Genomic DNA, 16,680 nt, shown 5'->3' with positions numbered 1-16,680 from the left:
CTTGCCTCATTTTGAATATTCCTAAGCATCTCTCGGTTAGAGATGGGATTTGTGCTCTCCAGTGGTTCTCAGTTACAAAGCGGATAACCTTCAAAGCACTTTGCATGGTCTTCCTTGCATTGCACCATAAAAGTCTCAGGCAGCTTAACTCTCTTTTCCTGCACCACGTATGCCTCTAAGATCATCCCTCTGCAGAAAGGTGACTATTCCCAGGTATCGCAAAGACAGATGGGGAGGACTCTCCCTCATGGTTGCCGCAGCTAAGCTTTGGAACACTCTGCCTGATAATATTTGGCAGCAGGGTCGTTATTCAGAAAACATCTCAAAACATGGCTCTTTTGTTTGTAGACCTCACCTCAGCGCTTCTCTGCTTCTCTTGGGATTGCTACCTTTCTTGGCCAGCGCTCTGATACCTTTAGTTTAAGTGCACTTTATAAATTTGTTTTTATTTCATTTCATATGTCCCTCAAAGGCACCATTCCACACCATAGCTGCAAACTGAGTGGGTAGTTGATCTCAGAGTATAAATAGGATGTTAAATATAAAGCTGGTGGTTGGTCCCTGGAACTTGGAGGGGCTAGCTTCACAGGAAGAGGATGTAACTTCACACAGTCCATACCATCAGCATGGTAGGAAACTGTCCTCATTCCCTGGGAGAAGCTAAAGAGGAAACTAACAGCATGCCCTACAAAGCATTTGTGAGAAAAGGTAGCTACATACCGGGAGGGCCAGCTGGAGTCACTCCTTCGGAGATGCAGGGAAGGACGAGATGTAGGAGGTGCTTTATTTGGGCAGGTACTGCCCTTTACTGAGTACCGGGAAGTTTGACAGGGAGACTACCTGCACTTCTCAGCACTGTTGCAATACATTTAACGGGGGAGTACTGGCACGTCACAGGAGTAATCAGGTACTCAGGATAGTGGGTGCCAGTACTTCTATATTTCCATCTAAAGCACTGGGTGCAGGGAATGGCCAGCAAAGTGGGCAGTTGCAGAGACACCTCATGTGGACCTGTGGAAAGCTGTTCTCCACATCCCGTGGCTGTGCTTGGCGCTGTGACTGGGTCTCTTCGCTCTGCCAGCACTGTTGCTTTAACTGCCTGGAAGCACACAGAGTGTCAGGGAGTGTCATGATGTTTTGCACACGTAAGCAACATTGTAAGATCTGAGGCATTATTGCGTGATAACATCATCTGCAAGTTCTATTTCCTGGCTCATCTACCTTTTCACCTTTTTGGAGTGTCTGTGTTAGTGATGTGAAGATCAAATCAAAAGGAATGAAATTCATGTAATGTTTAAGTCCACTTAGTATGTGAACGGAAGGGGGGGGAGGGGGGTAATTTGACAGTGTGACTAAAATCCGATGTCAATTACATTTGTAATTGAGCTCATGCACACAATAACCAAAAACGATCTGTTTGATAAAATAAATTACTCCTCATGCTTTGTCGTGTGCTTTTAAACCAATCTGATTCTAAATGTTACATTATGTCAATGGACCCAAAATGTTGATTTATACATTTATAGGAAACAATGATCCTTATTAGTTTTAGTAATACAAAAGTAATAATTCCGATCAAATGTGGAATGGATGTTTGTCAAATATGTTAGCAGTTGCTGCCCCCTCCTAGAATACCTGCCTACTCCTGCTTGTCCTGAAAGTTTAACAAATGTGCTATATTCTGCCTGCTGAGATTTGTCTTTATGTTCTGCAAATTCTACTGGCAATAAAGTGTCACACCGATGAACACTGAGCATATGCAGTGCTTTAAATGAGCCGGTCCTGTCCGGTACTAAGTACCTGCACTTCTTTAATTTGAAAGGGAGAGTACCTGCACTTCTCAGCACTGCCGTAATACATTTAAATGGGAGAGTACCGGCATTTCTCAGGGGCAAACAGGTACTCTAAAGAGTGAGTACCTGCACTTCTATGTTTCCATTTAAATCGCTGATCACATGGAAATGTCATACATTTGTGAAATGAAAACTTGGCAGCTTTGGTTGCTCTCATCATGCTAGTCAACAGAGCCTAAAGAAAGCTGAATGAACATGAAGCATTGAGTGGGCATTTGCCTTTGGAGTCCGAATGTTGCAGGCTTTGGCTTTGGGGTTTTTAGTCACCGAATGTCCTATTGTCTAATACTCCAGCTCTCCCCTATTATATGGTGTAAATAAGTCTTTCCTCTTCTAATGTAGGTGGGGCTATGGGAACATGGAGGCCTCCGGATGAAGTACCCTGTATGGTCGCGATACGGCAAGTTCCTGCAGCCCGTCGACGACGACCAGCACCTGACGGTGGCCACGCTGGAGGAGCGCCCTTTCGTCATTGTGGAAAGCGTAGACCCAGCCACAGGAACCTGCATCCGGGACTCTGTGCCGTGCCGGAAGCAGCTCAACAAAACCGACAAGTAGGAACGCTTTACATTACATGCATCTTTGCTTGTATTGTGCAGTACTTCATTACCTTAATGTATGCTCCTTTCCATTTAATCAAAATTGTTTTTGAAAACTCTTTAGTTTGTTTGCAGGTTTTGAAATAAGGCACAGAGACTAGAGAAGGGTGTCATCTCGATGCCTTTCACGCTTCCTTTAGCCATGAAGTGTGAGCTAGGTGTGGGATGAAGTACCTGTTGCAACCTGTTACAAATTCTAATTAAAAAATCTGTCACTGAATGTAACCATACAATCTTTTTTAGTAACAAGAACTTGTTTTCGCATAACGGTTCATATTGTACATGTCATTTTTTGGGATGGCAAAGTCCCTCGCATGGTGATGGGCGTGCACCCCTGCCCTGAGTGCCCCAGCTGCAACAATATCTGAATCGCTGGTGCTGATTTTTGTTGTCATGAACGAATATGGATCATCCTTATGTGCCATGACATAGGCCTGTCTCGTGGGTTGTGGTCTTTTTGGGCATTGGTGAAAGGCTCCTGCCTTTGCCAGGAGTTAAGCAGCACGAGCGTGGTGGTGGCAGCATGCAGAGGTGAATAGGTATTTTTACCGGTGTCATTGGTGCAAGGACTATGGGCTCATGTTGTGGTTAAGTCCTCACACCAGAGATAGATAAGAATAGTAGTTTATTAGAAGCACAGAGAAGCGTTGGCAATCCCACCAGAAATCAGCTTACAGTGGTAACGCTCCAGAACATAGCTGTGTCACTAAGCATAGCAACATCAGAATGGTATAAGTATTCCATACTTAAAGTAACATAACACATCTCATGTAACAAACCAATTTAAGATTACAACACATCCCCCTTCCTTACATAAAGAAAAGAGACATGAATATTAACATAAAGAAAAACTAATAAACAAGATCAAAGCATATCAGAAATTGATGTAACCACTAAAACATTTGATCACAATTATCATATCAGAAATTGATGTAACCACTAAAACATTTGATCACAATTATCACTACCCCCGATCCTCCATCTTAACACATTTATTATGAATCCCCACATACATAATCTTGTAAATATCTCGGTGGACATCTTAACCTTTCAGGCCTAACCCTATTGGTACTGTTGTCACCACAATCACTGGGTGTAGTGTCAGTAACCCTTCCACTAGCCTCCCCATCACTCATGAGGAATAGAGGATTAAAACTCTCACCCTCATTACTACTAGTAGTCCCATCACCTAGCTTTTTCTTCTTATAAAGTGCCACCCTTCTCGAATTCCAATTTTCACCATTGTAAAGCGTAACATGTCTACTATGGACAAATTTCACTTTATACGGTCCACGAAACTTGGTAAATCCAGCACTGATAAGTCCAGGTTTCACCTTCACCCAATCATTAGGTTCTATGTTTATCTTATGCGTCAGATCTTTGCCTACCCCTAATTAATTTGGTACTAGCCGTACGCCCCCTCATAACAACAAATGGAATTTTCCCAGAAACTGTATTTTCTGTTGTACGATACGCCCATACCAAATCATCAACCATCTTTTCCACATCCTTTCTGCTTGCCACAGCCAATTGTATCACCCCTTTTATCATACGATTAGCCCTCTCAACCATACCATTCCACTGTGGGTTGTACAGAGATGTTTTAACATGCACAATCCCACAGGACTCCAAAAATGAAGTCATTTCAGTTGAAATTAGTTGAGTACCATTATCAGTGACTAATTTAACAGGATAGCCTTCCTCCCTAAAAGTTTCAGATAAGATGTTTATAGTACTTTTAGTGGTTATCTCCTTAACAAACCTTACGACCAGCCACTTTGATGTGACATCCACCATGACTATCCCAAACTTTAGATTGCAGTTCATGCTGGAAAATGGACCTATGAAATACAAACAAACTGTGTGCCAAGGTAATTCAGGATCTACAATTTTGCCCAAATTCAACTGGTTACCCACTTTTAATCTTTTCTCACTCTCAAAACACTCTGCACAAGACTCAACCCAATCAGAAATTTCTCTGTCTATAACTGGCCACCAAAAGTGTTCTCTTATCCTCTTCTTTGTAAGAGACTGACCCATGTGACCCTCATGAGCAAGTTTAAATAACACAAATCTCATGTCTAACGGAGGAATCATTTTGTCTTCCTTCATTATAATATTAGCTTCACTATCAAAAATAAACAAGTCTTCAAGAACCTTTAGAAAAGGTCTTACAGCAATGGGAAGAGTACTCTCCCTTCTACCCCCTTTCACTATTAAATCTCTCACTATTTTTAAACTCTCATCTTTGTCCATACTAGTATTCCATTGTTTCTTGTCAATAGCACCATTAGTCCACTCCACCATTTCAACAATTGTAGCTACAGCACCCTCGCATTGAAAAGACTCAACATTTGACTTATCTACTTCCTCCCAAGGTAAAGGTAACCTAGATAACCCATCAGCTTGGCAATTTCTCCATCCAGCAATATATTCAATTCTGTATAAGTACTCTTGTAAACGAGCAGCTAACCTAGCTAGCCTTGCAGAACCTTTATTCGCACCTCCAGGAGACAAAATTTTTATAAGTGGTTTGTGGTCCGTCTCCAATGTGAACTGAAAACCCCATAAATACATCCTAAAATACTCAGCACCCCACGCCGCAGCCAAAGCTTCTTTCTCTATCACTGAGTAATTTCTTTCAGAGCCAGTAAGGGACCTTGAGGCAAAGGCAACCGTTTTCCTTTCCGAACCATGAACCTGTGCCAAAACTGCACCAATCCTTACCGCACTAGCGTCCACAGTCAAAATTGACCTCAACTTCGTATCAAACGGAGTCAGAATCTTTGCATCACAAATTTCTTTCTTGATCTTTTCAAAAGCAAGTTGTTGATCGATGGACCATACATACTTATGTCCTTTCCTAAGAAGAGCTTTAATAACCTCAGTTTTCCCTGCAAAGTTATGCACAAATTTTGCATAATATTCTATAAGACCCAGGAATGATCTGAGTTGGTCTTTGTCTGAAGGAGCCGGAGCTTTCTTTATGGCCTCCAACAAATCTCTCTTTGGCTTAATCCCACTAGCTGATAATGTATACCCTAAATATTCTACCTCTTCCACCGCAAATTTGCACTTTTCTTTCTTTAAAGTTAAGCCTGCATTATCCATTTTCTCCAACACTTCCTTTAGCACAAGATTATGGTGTTCTTTTGTGTCTCCAAACACCAGCACATCATCCTGGAAGTAGACTACATTCTTTGTGCCTTTCAACACTGACGCCATCATCCTCTGAAACACCCCAGCAGCGGACGCCAAGCCAAGCGGCATCCTGGTAAACTGGAATATTCCCTCAGTAGTTATAAACACTGTCAATGGTTTGGACTCCTCATGCAATTTGATTTGGTGATATGCACTGCGTAAATCCAATTTAGAAAAATACCTTCCACCTTTTAATGACAAAATCAATTCATTTATATTAGGCAGTGGAAACGTATCTACTACGATATTCTGATTTAACGTGCGCAAGTCCACACAGAACCTGTAACTACCATCAGGTTTGCTCGTGATCACAACCGGTGAAACCCATCTGGATGTTTCAATTTGTTCAATAATGCCTTGCTCACTCATTTCATCAAGCATACGTTTAACCTCCTGTCTGGCAATAATTGGAACCTTTCTCACTCTGTGTTGAATAGGAACAGCATCTGGCTTGAGTATTATCTTATGAACATACCCTTTGAGTTCCCCGATCCCTTCAGAAAAATGATTTGTCATACTTTCAACAATTCTCTCCGTCGTGATTTCATCCACCACCATTACCTGTTGTTTCGCCCTGGGGTTTAAGATGATATGAAGATCATACTGGTGTGCCCAACCTAAAATTGATGGACCACTACGTGCCACGTACACTTTACCTTCCACGCACCTTCCCTGAAACACTATGTCTGTGAGCATGTACCCCACAATGTCTATCCTTTCCCCTTGATATCCTCCTGGATTTATATCCTTAGGGAGTAACGTTACCTCTGGCCAGTTTTCCTCAAAAATTACTTGAGGAATAATTGTCCAGAAAGACCCTGAATCCACCATTAACTCAGTGTCTTTTCCATGTATTTGAAATATCGCTTTGGGTCTTAGTCTTCTTCCCAATGCCATAGTCAAATCATCCTCTTCAACACATAATATCTTATTCAGACCTTTCTCTACACATGTTGTCACCACATTGTCACCATTATTTTGTACAACTGCTATCTTTGGTCTACTGTTTGTTTTACACATTTTGTAGAAGTGACCTTTACGTCCACATTTTTTACACACTTTATCAAGAGCATAACACCTCTTGTAGTCAGCCATGTGGTATGTACTTCCACATCTTGTGCACATTTTCTCGTGCGTTTTATTATACTCTGGATTCCCTTCAGAGTTGTTATTAAACTTTTTAAAGGGTATCACTTTCTTCCCACTAGTCTCATTGTTCTTGTTACTGCTTACAGCAGCCACATCCTCTTGTATCACATTCGTCGTACTTGTTGTACTCTCTTTCTTTTCCATTTCTTTCATACATGTCTCTGACTGTTCCACCACCTTGGCTATATCAATGGCATTTCCAAACGTTGGATTTTTTGCTGCCCACAATCTCTCTTGCATTTTTTTGTTGCAACATTGCACAATAAGCTGGTCCCTAATCATCTCATCCCTCATCGCGCCAAAATGACACTTAAGAGATAACTCACGTAAACGTGTGACAAACTGATCAATGGTTTCATCGCATCTTTGGGGTTGCGTATAAAACTTTTGCCTACACATTACCATATTCACTTCCTTAGCATACTGTTTCCTTAATCTTTCTTTTGCTTCATTATAAATATTCGTGATTACTCTACCTTCACCGTCTGTACCCACAGGTAGGAATCTAAAAGCATGCTGTCCTTCTTTCCCCAAAGTGCTTAATAACAATGCTTTTTTTCTTTCGGCATTAAAATCTTTCCCATCTAGTGCTATTATATAATTTTCAAAAATATCAATTCATTCGTCCCATTATACGGGAGGGTCACCTGGGTGTTGTAGGAACAATGGTGGTGGTATTACAGTGCTCCCCTCCATGGTCTATGACTAACTGTTTTAATGCAACTTCCTGACGAAATTATTATTTTTCTTTTTTTTTTTATAATCACAGCCAAATTGATCACCTACAGTGTGAACACCCAAACAAACTAATTTCTATAGCCAGATGCACTCTAATTACCCCAGAAATGTATTTACTCTTCTACTATTTCTATATACCTATATATGTATACTAACTAACTGGTGCCACCACAATTTGCCAAAAAAAATGCACTCGAACTGTATTCAGTATCTGTGAAAATAACATTAATGTTCCTCCTTTTTTTTTTTATAATCGTATATCGTTAATGTTCTTTAAAATAATTACTCTCCCTTCTCAGCGCGTTGATATTCTGTCCCTTTGTCGAGAAGCGCACTCCGTAATTATTTCCGCGTTAAATCCTCAGTTCGTTGCCTTGGTAACTGAAGAACACGTACACAAACAAAGGGCACGCAGTACGTGCATGCGCCAGTGAGCGTAATGATGTAGATCTTCTGATGGGGAACAACCTTTACAACGCAACTTTTACAACGCACTACCATTACAACGCATTTTTTACAACGCATAATCCATTACAACGCATGATATTACAACGCAGGATACTACAACGCATTTTTAAAAACTACCTTTACAACGCATTCCATTACAACGCATACTACCATTACAACGCATACCATTACAACGCATAATATTACATTATACTATCCAACACTTACCCTACTGATGCACCCCCTGGAGTTAGAATAGTAATTTTTACCCCTATACTATCCAACACTTACACTATTGATGCACCCCCTGGAGTTAGAATAGTAATTTTTACCCCTATACTATCCAACACTTACACTACTGATGCACCCCCTGGAGTTAGAATAGTAATTTTTACCCCTATACTATCCAACACTTACCCTACTGATGCACCCCCTGGAGTTAGAATAGTAATTTTTACCCCTATACTATCCAGCACTTACCCTACTGATGCACCCCCTGGAGTTAGAATAGTAATTTTTACCCCTATACTATCCAACACTTACCCTACTGATGCACCCCCTGGAGTTAGAATAGTAATTTTTACCCCTATACTATCCAACACTTACCCTACTGATGCACCCCCTGGAGTTAGAATAGTAATTTTTACCCCTATACTATCCAACACTTACCCTACTGATGCACCCCCTGGAGTTAGAATAGTAATTTTTACCCCTATACTATCCAACACTTACCCTACTGATGCACCCCCTGGAGTTAGAATAGTAATTTCTACCCCTATACTATCCAACACTTACCCTACTGATGCACCCCCTGGAGTTAGAATAGTAATTTTTACCCCTATACTATCCAACACTTACCCTACTGATGCACCCCCTGGAGTTAGAATAGTAATTTTTACCCCTATACTATCCAACACTTACCCTACTGATGCACCCCCTGGAGTTAGAATAGGAATTTTTACCCCTACACTATCCAACACTTTCCCTACTGTTGCACCCCCTGGAGTTAGAATAGTAATTTTTACCCCTACACTATCCAACACTTACCCTACTGTTGCACCCCCTGGAGTTAGAATAGTAATTTTTACCCCTATACTATCTAATACTTACCTTAAATGTAATTTAATATTATGCGTTGTAATGGTATGCGTTGTAAAGGTAGTATGCGTTGTAATGGTAGTGCGTTGTAAAGGTATTTTTTTAAAATGCGTTGTAGTGTCATGCGTTGTAATGTCATGCGTTGTAATGGATTATGCGTTGTAAAAAATGCGTTGTAAGTGCATGCGTTGTAATAGTGTGCGTTGTAACGTCATACATCCTCTTCTGATGACACCACGGCGTGAAGACGTAGTGATGCAAACCCTTTGCTGACGCACCACAACCAACACAGACGTCGATCCCGATCGCGCTCCACCAGTCTCCAGAACAGATGGCATCATTCAAAATGTTTCACGCGCACTAGTCAATGTCGGGATGTCCTCGCGTTGTATACCGCAACGGTAAAGTGCCCGTTCACTGTGTTTCCTTTTGAAAGTTCAAACGCTCACCTTAAGATATAGACATCGCCTCGATTTAATCCGCATAAGTAACTTCAATAGAGCAGTGTCTCACGTTGAATACACGAAGTTTTGGTCCATTACACGCATATATTCCCTTCACAGTAGATTTTCTTCAATATTGAAGGATTGCAGTATGTCCTTCCATATCTTGGCAATCGCGATATTTACTCCATTATTTCACGTTGGTTATTCCAATTGTTTTGCACGCAAGTGTGGATTCTTCTTTTGCCAATTGAACCACAGGTTCACTCTGTGCTTCCCTTGACTCTCTTCCTCCTTCTCTTCACACTCTTCTTCACTCGTTTTCCAATTTTTTTTTTTACCCAATCTTCATGGTTCAAGATGTGTCTTCCTTGTTTGAGGTGTAGCTAAATCATCGCCATTTGTTGTGGTTAAGTCCTCACACCAGAGATAGATAAGAATAGTAGTTTATTAGAAGCACAGAGAAGCGTTGGCAATCCCACCAGAAATCAGCTTACAGTGGTAACGCTCCAGAACATAGCTGTGTCACTAAGCATAGCAACATCAGAATGGTATAAGTATTCCATACTTAAAGTAACATAACACATCTCATGTAACAAACCAATTTAAGATTACAACAGCTCACTCATGTAATGTTCTGCTATTTTGTGTTTAATTCACCCTTGACCTACATCAAGTTAGTATGTATTTCTGTGCAGTGCATGTATGTTGCATGCATGTGCTGGGTGTATTTGTGTCTGTAAATGGTACAATACATGGAAGATTCTGGGTTACAATTTGGGAGACCCTGAGCTTAATGAAGGTGCATGAGTAAGGTAGAGCTATCCTCAGACTGATTTTTGGATTGCTACATTGCAGGTTGGACAGTTTGGAGGAAGGAGAGCTAAGCTCCCCTGTGCACTTGAAATGAGATGAAATACCTATTTTTGTAAAGCGTCAAAAATTACCCCAAAGGGTGTGTCAAGGCACTGGGGACCGTCAGGAAGATTAAGTGCGCTGATGCCCAGAGTCACATGGTGCTGGGCTAAACTGACGCCGGTGCCAGGAATCGAACCGTCAGCCACGGTGTTCCGGAGCCAGCCGCCTTGGCCGCTGCACCACACCTCTGCCACATCAAAGGGTGCCCATTGATTCAGATTGAGGTCACTGGAAGGAGGCCTGGGTACAACTCAGGAAGGAATCATGGCTTCTTAGGGAATCATAAAGAGTAAGACTGAGGCCCTGGGGTCAACTTTTGATACATATAACACTGTGGATGACATCCAAGTGGGAACATCTGATCACTCCCATGGCCTGGGTTGTGGGGCTATAAGATTTAGATTTGCTCCTGCTGTGACAGACTGCTTTTTCGAAGAAGGGCAGGGAAGAAGAGAGGGCACTTTAAAAGGAAGCAGACTCCCTACATAAACTTCAAAGGCTTAGAGCCTAAATCATATTTGGGGGCATATGTACAAGCGCATTTTGCCACAGGAACGTCACTTTTAGCGACGTTCCTGTGGCGATATGTGCTTCGCCTTATTTACAAGCCAGCGTTAAGCAACTTAATGTGGCTTAACGCTGCCTTGTAAATAAGTCACCCTTTCACGATGTACTTAGCGTGAAAGAGGAGGGCAAAGAGACTCGTGGTGGGCGTTCCACCGCAACACCTATTGATTTTGATGCTGCCACCTATTTACAAGGGCAGCATAAATAGGAGGCAGCGCCAAAATTAAGACCGGGAAAACCTGGTCTTAAACAGGCAAAACGAGAAGAAATGCTTTATTTCTCCTCATTTTTGCTGTTTCCATGTGTGCTGCTTTGTGCAGCACACATAGAAACAGCAAAATGGCAATATATTTGTTTATGTACAGGAAGTTGACCCTTCCTGCACATAAAAAATCTATTTAAACAAATGACATTTTGTAACTTCTATTTGTGCTGTGCTACGGCAGCACACATAGATGTGACAAATTGCCATTTAAGCAATTTCCCCCTCAACGCTGACACCCTTGCACTGTGGTACAAGGGTGCCTTCTTTGGCGCTAAGCTGTTAAATTTAGCGCCAACGCAGGGGGAAACGCAGGGCTGCACCATATTGTTATAAATATGTTGCAGCCCTGCATTTCAGAAGTGGCGCAGTGTGGTTTTAAGCCAAGGAGGCTAACGCCACACTCCGCCACTTCGTTTTAAATATGCCCCTTGGTGTCTGGAAATGGACTGTAAGAAGGGGAGCTTGACACTCAAAATTGACAACTGTCAAGCTGCCAGACCGGTTGTGCGTGTAGGTGAAACTCTGAATCTTGAGCCTGTGACCAAAGCTGGAGGCTAAAGCCTGCCAGTCTCCCAGCTTGGTGAGGATATCACCCAGTGAAATATAGGACCACCCGTGCCTGGAGAATAAGGCACCAGTGTCTGCCTGCTTGCCAAGACCATTGAGGCCTGTGTGGATGAGGATAGCTGAAGGAAGAAAGGTCCGGTGAGTGGATCCTGTAGTAAGGTGTGTGGAGATGGCTGCTGCACAGATCAGGTCATTTCCATGTGCAAAATTAAGTCTGTGACCCCGGTATGCCAGAGGAGGCCCGCCATGAACTGTGCTGCATCGATCGGGTCGGTGTTCGTGTGCCGAGTTAAGTCAGTAACCCTGTATGCCAGAGGAGGGCTGACGTGAACTTTGCTGCACCGGTTGGATCGTTGCCCATGTGCAGGGTTAAGTCAGTGACCTGGTATGCTAGAGGGTGGCACCGTGAAGAAGAACCTACTGCTGTACCGATAAGGCCAAAACCTGAGAGAAGAGCAGGTCTGGCGACCCCAGATGCCAAAGGGGGTCAATGGAGGATGAGAAGGAGTGCACTAGGGGATGCCATTGCCGTGAGAAGGGGCATCCGTACTGCTCATTGCAGGCCCGAGTCCCAACTGAGGAGCAGAATCAGGAATGCTGTAGCTGCCTCGCCCATGATAGAGACACTCTTAGAGACTTTGGTTGGATGATTATTGCTAGTGCAGCCAGCAGGCCCAGAGGAACTTGTTTGTCAGATGGCGTCTCGGCGTTGGATCACTGTTGACTTTTTTAATGGAGACAGAGTGAGACTTCTGAGACTCAGACTGATAGGGGGGCCTATCCTGAACGTCGTCTATAGTGAATGGGTAATAACCAATAATGCTGTTGAGAGGGAAGAGGGAATCAGGGGACTGCCATTAAGCACTAGAGCCCTGACCTCACGGGAATTTTGCATGCTGTATTTCAGTTTTTGTTCGCATATAAATACTACTTTTGTCATGAAAGAGTGTTTGACTAGACAATCATTTATTGTTACTATTGAGGGTATTTGAGTTGTGAGCATGTGCACACTCTCTGTCTTTACATCCCGTGCCCGCCCCCCCAGTAAGCCTTGCACTATGCGACCCATGCTGCCACTGAGAGTCAAGTGCTGAAGGAGTACTTGGACCAGTTGCTCTTGATCCATATTATGTTGGGCCCTGGGACATCCGGAGTAAAAGTCCTCAATCCCCACAGTAGGACCTAGTAGCTCCTGCTTGCTCTGTGCACTTTGAATGGGGTTTTGATGTCAAGCGGCTAGGTTAGGCCCGGGAAGAAGCACTGCCATTTTACCTGCAAATATTTCTTAAGTTGCCTTCTTTTCTACATGATGACTTTTGACACATATTTGCTTGCGTGGCAGTGCAGGATTAGTTTCTCTGAAACCATATTGCTTACATTTCTACTTAGTAGGCACACTATCATGATACCTTGGACATTTAGTACAAGGCCTAAACATTAATTGAGTAAATATTGTTGTTCATCTGTAAGGCGACACAGCTATCACAAGAAGATAAACAATGACAGCCTGGCTTAGGCCTCAGCACAGAAGCAATGAATGTGGTAATTCTATATACACACACACACTTCTGTGTCCAAATCAGAGGAGGACTCTGCTGTCACTGCGAGGTCACGTTTTTTTGGATTCCTGTTTTCCCTCTGCGAGGAGGGATGTCCAACTTGTGACCAACATGGGGACCCAATCACATTCACCCACAGGTAATGGGGAGTTAGATCATCCAGTACGGAATTTTGACAGATCACTCGCCCTAGGTAACTCGGTTAGTGAGTGCATAGTAGGCGTACATTATATACATTATACACCGTACATGTATGCCAGCATACAAACATTGCTTCAGCACAGTGGTGGAATTGTTTATCCTTTTCACTGTTCTCGTATTGCTAATCAATTTCATCTGCTTCTGTCTATAAATCATTGCACTGCATATATTTTACACAAGAATCACAGTGGTTCAATAAATATTGAAACGCCTCTTTGTGTATTTTTTGTGTAACTCTCTGGGCATGCATGAATAACTGATCGAAAAGGTTCTAGATCAGTTACCACGATTCCTTGCGGTGTCAGGGTTGTCATGTTCTGAGGTTGCCACAACCATTTGTTACTTCTGAGGTTTAAGGGTGCTTATGGAGGCACTGTAAACTAGCAGGATTATAGACCAACATATCCTGAGGGGGTGCATAGAATCACTCTGGCCCATCTCAATATTTATGCTGTCCCACAAACACACAGTTACCACTGAGAAGTGGAAGCTGTACAACACTGACATCACTGTTTCTGTGCACTGTGGCAACCAGGTGTTATTACTCCCCATAGCTAATTAGAATTAATGTCCAGTTTCTTCAAGAAAACAGACAGATAGCACCATACTAGGCATGCTGTTGCCCTCCACATACATGGCTGCCAATAAAATATTCCTCCATTTCACCAAAATAAGGTATCATTAATGTGAGGGAACATTTACTCCTAAAGATTTACCTAACAGTAAACGAAAAACTGAGCAAGCGTAAACTGTTTGTGGCTCTAGGCTGAGGGTCTCCAGTCCAGGCTCTGGGAAAGTAAAACATTCTTTTCATTCTCAGTCCTCAGATACTTTAGAAACACCTGGGGAACATGGGCATCTGTCGTGCACCAGTTCCCTTTCATACCACAAAGTGCACAAACTGACTGTGGCTCGAATGGTACACACTTCTCTCTAAATATATCAAAGTGCATTCTTCCCTCTATATCCCTGACTGCCCATTCTTCCCACTGTACTCATAAATGATCACTTTCCCACATGTCCCTTCTTGTGCACACTGCCTTTGTGTTCTTAAAAATGCACACTCTTTCCTCTGTACCCAATTGCCAACATTCTTCCGTCCGTGCCCATTTGCCCCTGTATATGACTGTATTGATATTGCAAACTGCATTTTAAATTCTTGATTACAAACCCTTTTGTCAATAATCTAGATTATTAGTATTCCTTACTTACCCCTGATTTTATCATACTTTGAATTGTGCCCCAGAGTGGCAGAGTGTACATATTTTCTAACATTCCTTCATATCTTTGATCGGGCATTGTTACTGTGAGACCCTTGTTTGCACAATTTCCTCATACCCTGATTGCACACTCTTCTCTCTATGACAGATTACACCCAATAATTACAATTCTCTTTACTTCTGTTTGCACCCTTAACACTCCATAGTCTGATTACAGAAACTACCATCCACACACCTAATTGCACCTACATTCGATGCCCTGATTCCACCCACTTCCCTCCAAATATTTGTTTGCACCCACGTCCCTCATAATTGCAACTGCACCCACATTCCTTCCTAACCTTATTCATGCACAATTTCTTCCATACCCCTGATTAGAGACACTCCCCCTAAAACCTCTGATTGCACCTACATCATTCCATACCCCTGACTGCACCCACTTCCCTCCATGCACCTGACTGAAATGACCTCTTTTGCCCCTGATTTCACATACTGAGGAGGGTGACAAGAGGAGGGTGAGTCTGTCAACGCATTCTTTGCACAACTCCGTAAACTGGGAATCACCTGCATGGGGATTGATAAACTGGATGAGATTCGAGCACAGTTGATACAGGGATATCGGGGATATCGGTTGTCCACCCTTAAGGAAGCTGATCCTGAGACACCCTGGAATCATGTTGGACGACATCTTAATTCTGGCTCAATTGCATGAGCTTGCAGACTCGAGGGCCAGGGAAATGAAGTCACCCCTAAATCACAGCACAATAGTCACCCCTTTTTCCAGCGTAGTGAAGATCAAACAGGAACATGTGGAGGCAATCCAGCAACGGCCAGGGCGCTTCCATGATTCTGGGGGTGTGAGAACACCTGAGAAGAGCTGTGGAAACTGTAGCCTATCCAACCACTCACCGAGAGGCTGCTCAGCTCAGGGCAAGCCCTGTTTGAAGTGTGGACGTCCTAATCATTTTGCGAAGGTGTGCCGCAGTTCCAGTGGAAAGCTGAGCGGGAGTATCAAAGACCGCAGCTCTGCCAACATTCGTCAGCTATTAGAAGTGGGAGGAAAGAGCCAAACACTAGCAAGAGTACTTTTCAAGAGGAGGGCGATGAGGGGGAGGTGTGTTTATGATATCGTTTGCAGGGCACAACAATCAAAGGAGAAGGCCTTCTACCATGTGCCAAGTCGACATTGACGGAATTCCCAACATGGTGCTCATCGACACAGGGGCGTCAGTGAACGTCATTGATTGTGAGCAGTTCCTTAAACTAAGCTTTAAGCCTGACATCATTCCGACCAAGGAAAAAATCTATACAAATGGGGGAACAGACCCTCTTCCTCTGCAAGGAGTCATAGAGGTGGAAGTGGCTCACAGGCCCAACAAGCTAAAGGCAAAGTTTAATGTCACCAAAGACAACACAGGCACCCTGCTGGGTTGTCAAACCACTGAAGATTTGGGCCTTGTGTATTTTGACAAGCAGATGCATTAGTCTCACGCAGAAGACATTCTAGCGGAGTTTCACAAACTGTTTGAGGGGTTGGGGGTGCTTGAAAGGTGTCCAGGTTAAGCTACACATTGACACTTTAGTCCGACCAGTGGTGCTGCACCGCAGACGAGTGCCATTTCATTTCCTTTCCCTGGTGTAAAAAGAACTAGAGCGCCTGGAGCTCGCTGGAGTCATAGAAAAGGTCACTGGGCACACTCTATGGGTATCGCGGCTGGTCATTGTGCTGAAACCCAACCAGCCCACTGCCGTACGACTTTGTGTGGATATGAGAGACACATCGCCCCAACAATCAACAAGATCATGGCTGACCTGAACGGAGCCAAATGGTTTTCTAAGATCAACATTAACTCTG

The 16,680-nt window shown here is 43.0% G+C and overlaps 1 protein-coding gene across 1 annotated transcript in view; it reads left to right on the top strand.

The window, feature by feature from the left end:
• GRIN2D (glutamate ionotropic receptor NMDA type subunit 2D) overlaps window positions 1-16,680 on the top strand; it is a 1,598,839-nt gene that overhangs the window by 915,136 nt on the left and 667,023 nt on the right. The window contains exon 5 of the mRNA XM_085616462.1: window positions 2,196-2,407. Coding sequence (XP_085472588.1) covers window positions 2,196-2,407 — 212 coding nt within the window. The remainder of the gene's footprint in view (window positions 1-2,195; window positions 2,408-16,680) is intronic.

This window comes from Triturus cristatus, chromosome 7 (assembly GCF_964204655.1).
Source record: "Triturus cristatus chromosome 7, aTriCri1.1, whole genome shotgun sequence".
Taxonomy (NCBI): Eukaryota; Metazoa; Chordata; class Amphibia; order Caudata; family Salamandridae; genus Triturus; species Triturus cristatus.
The sequence above is the reverse complement of the archived record's forward strand: the minus strand, read 5'-3'. Positions and strand labels throughout refer to the sequence as shown.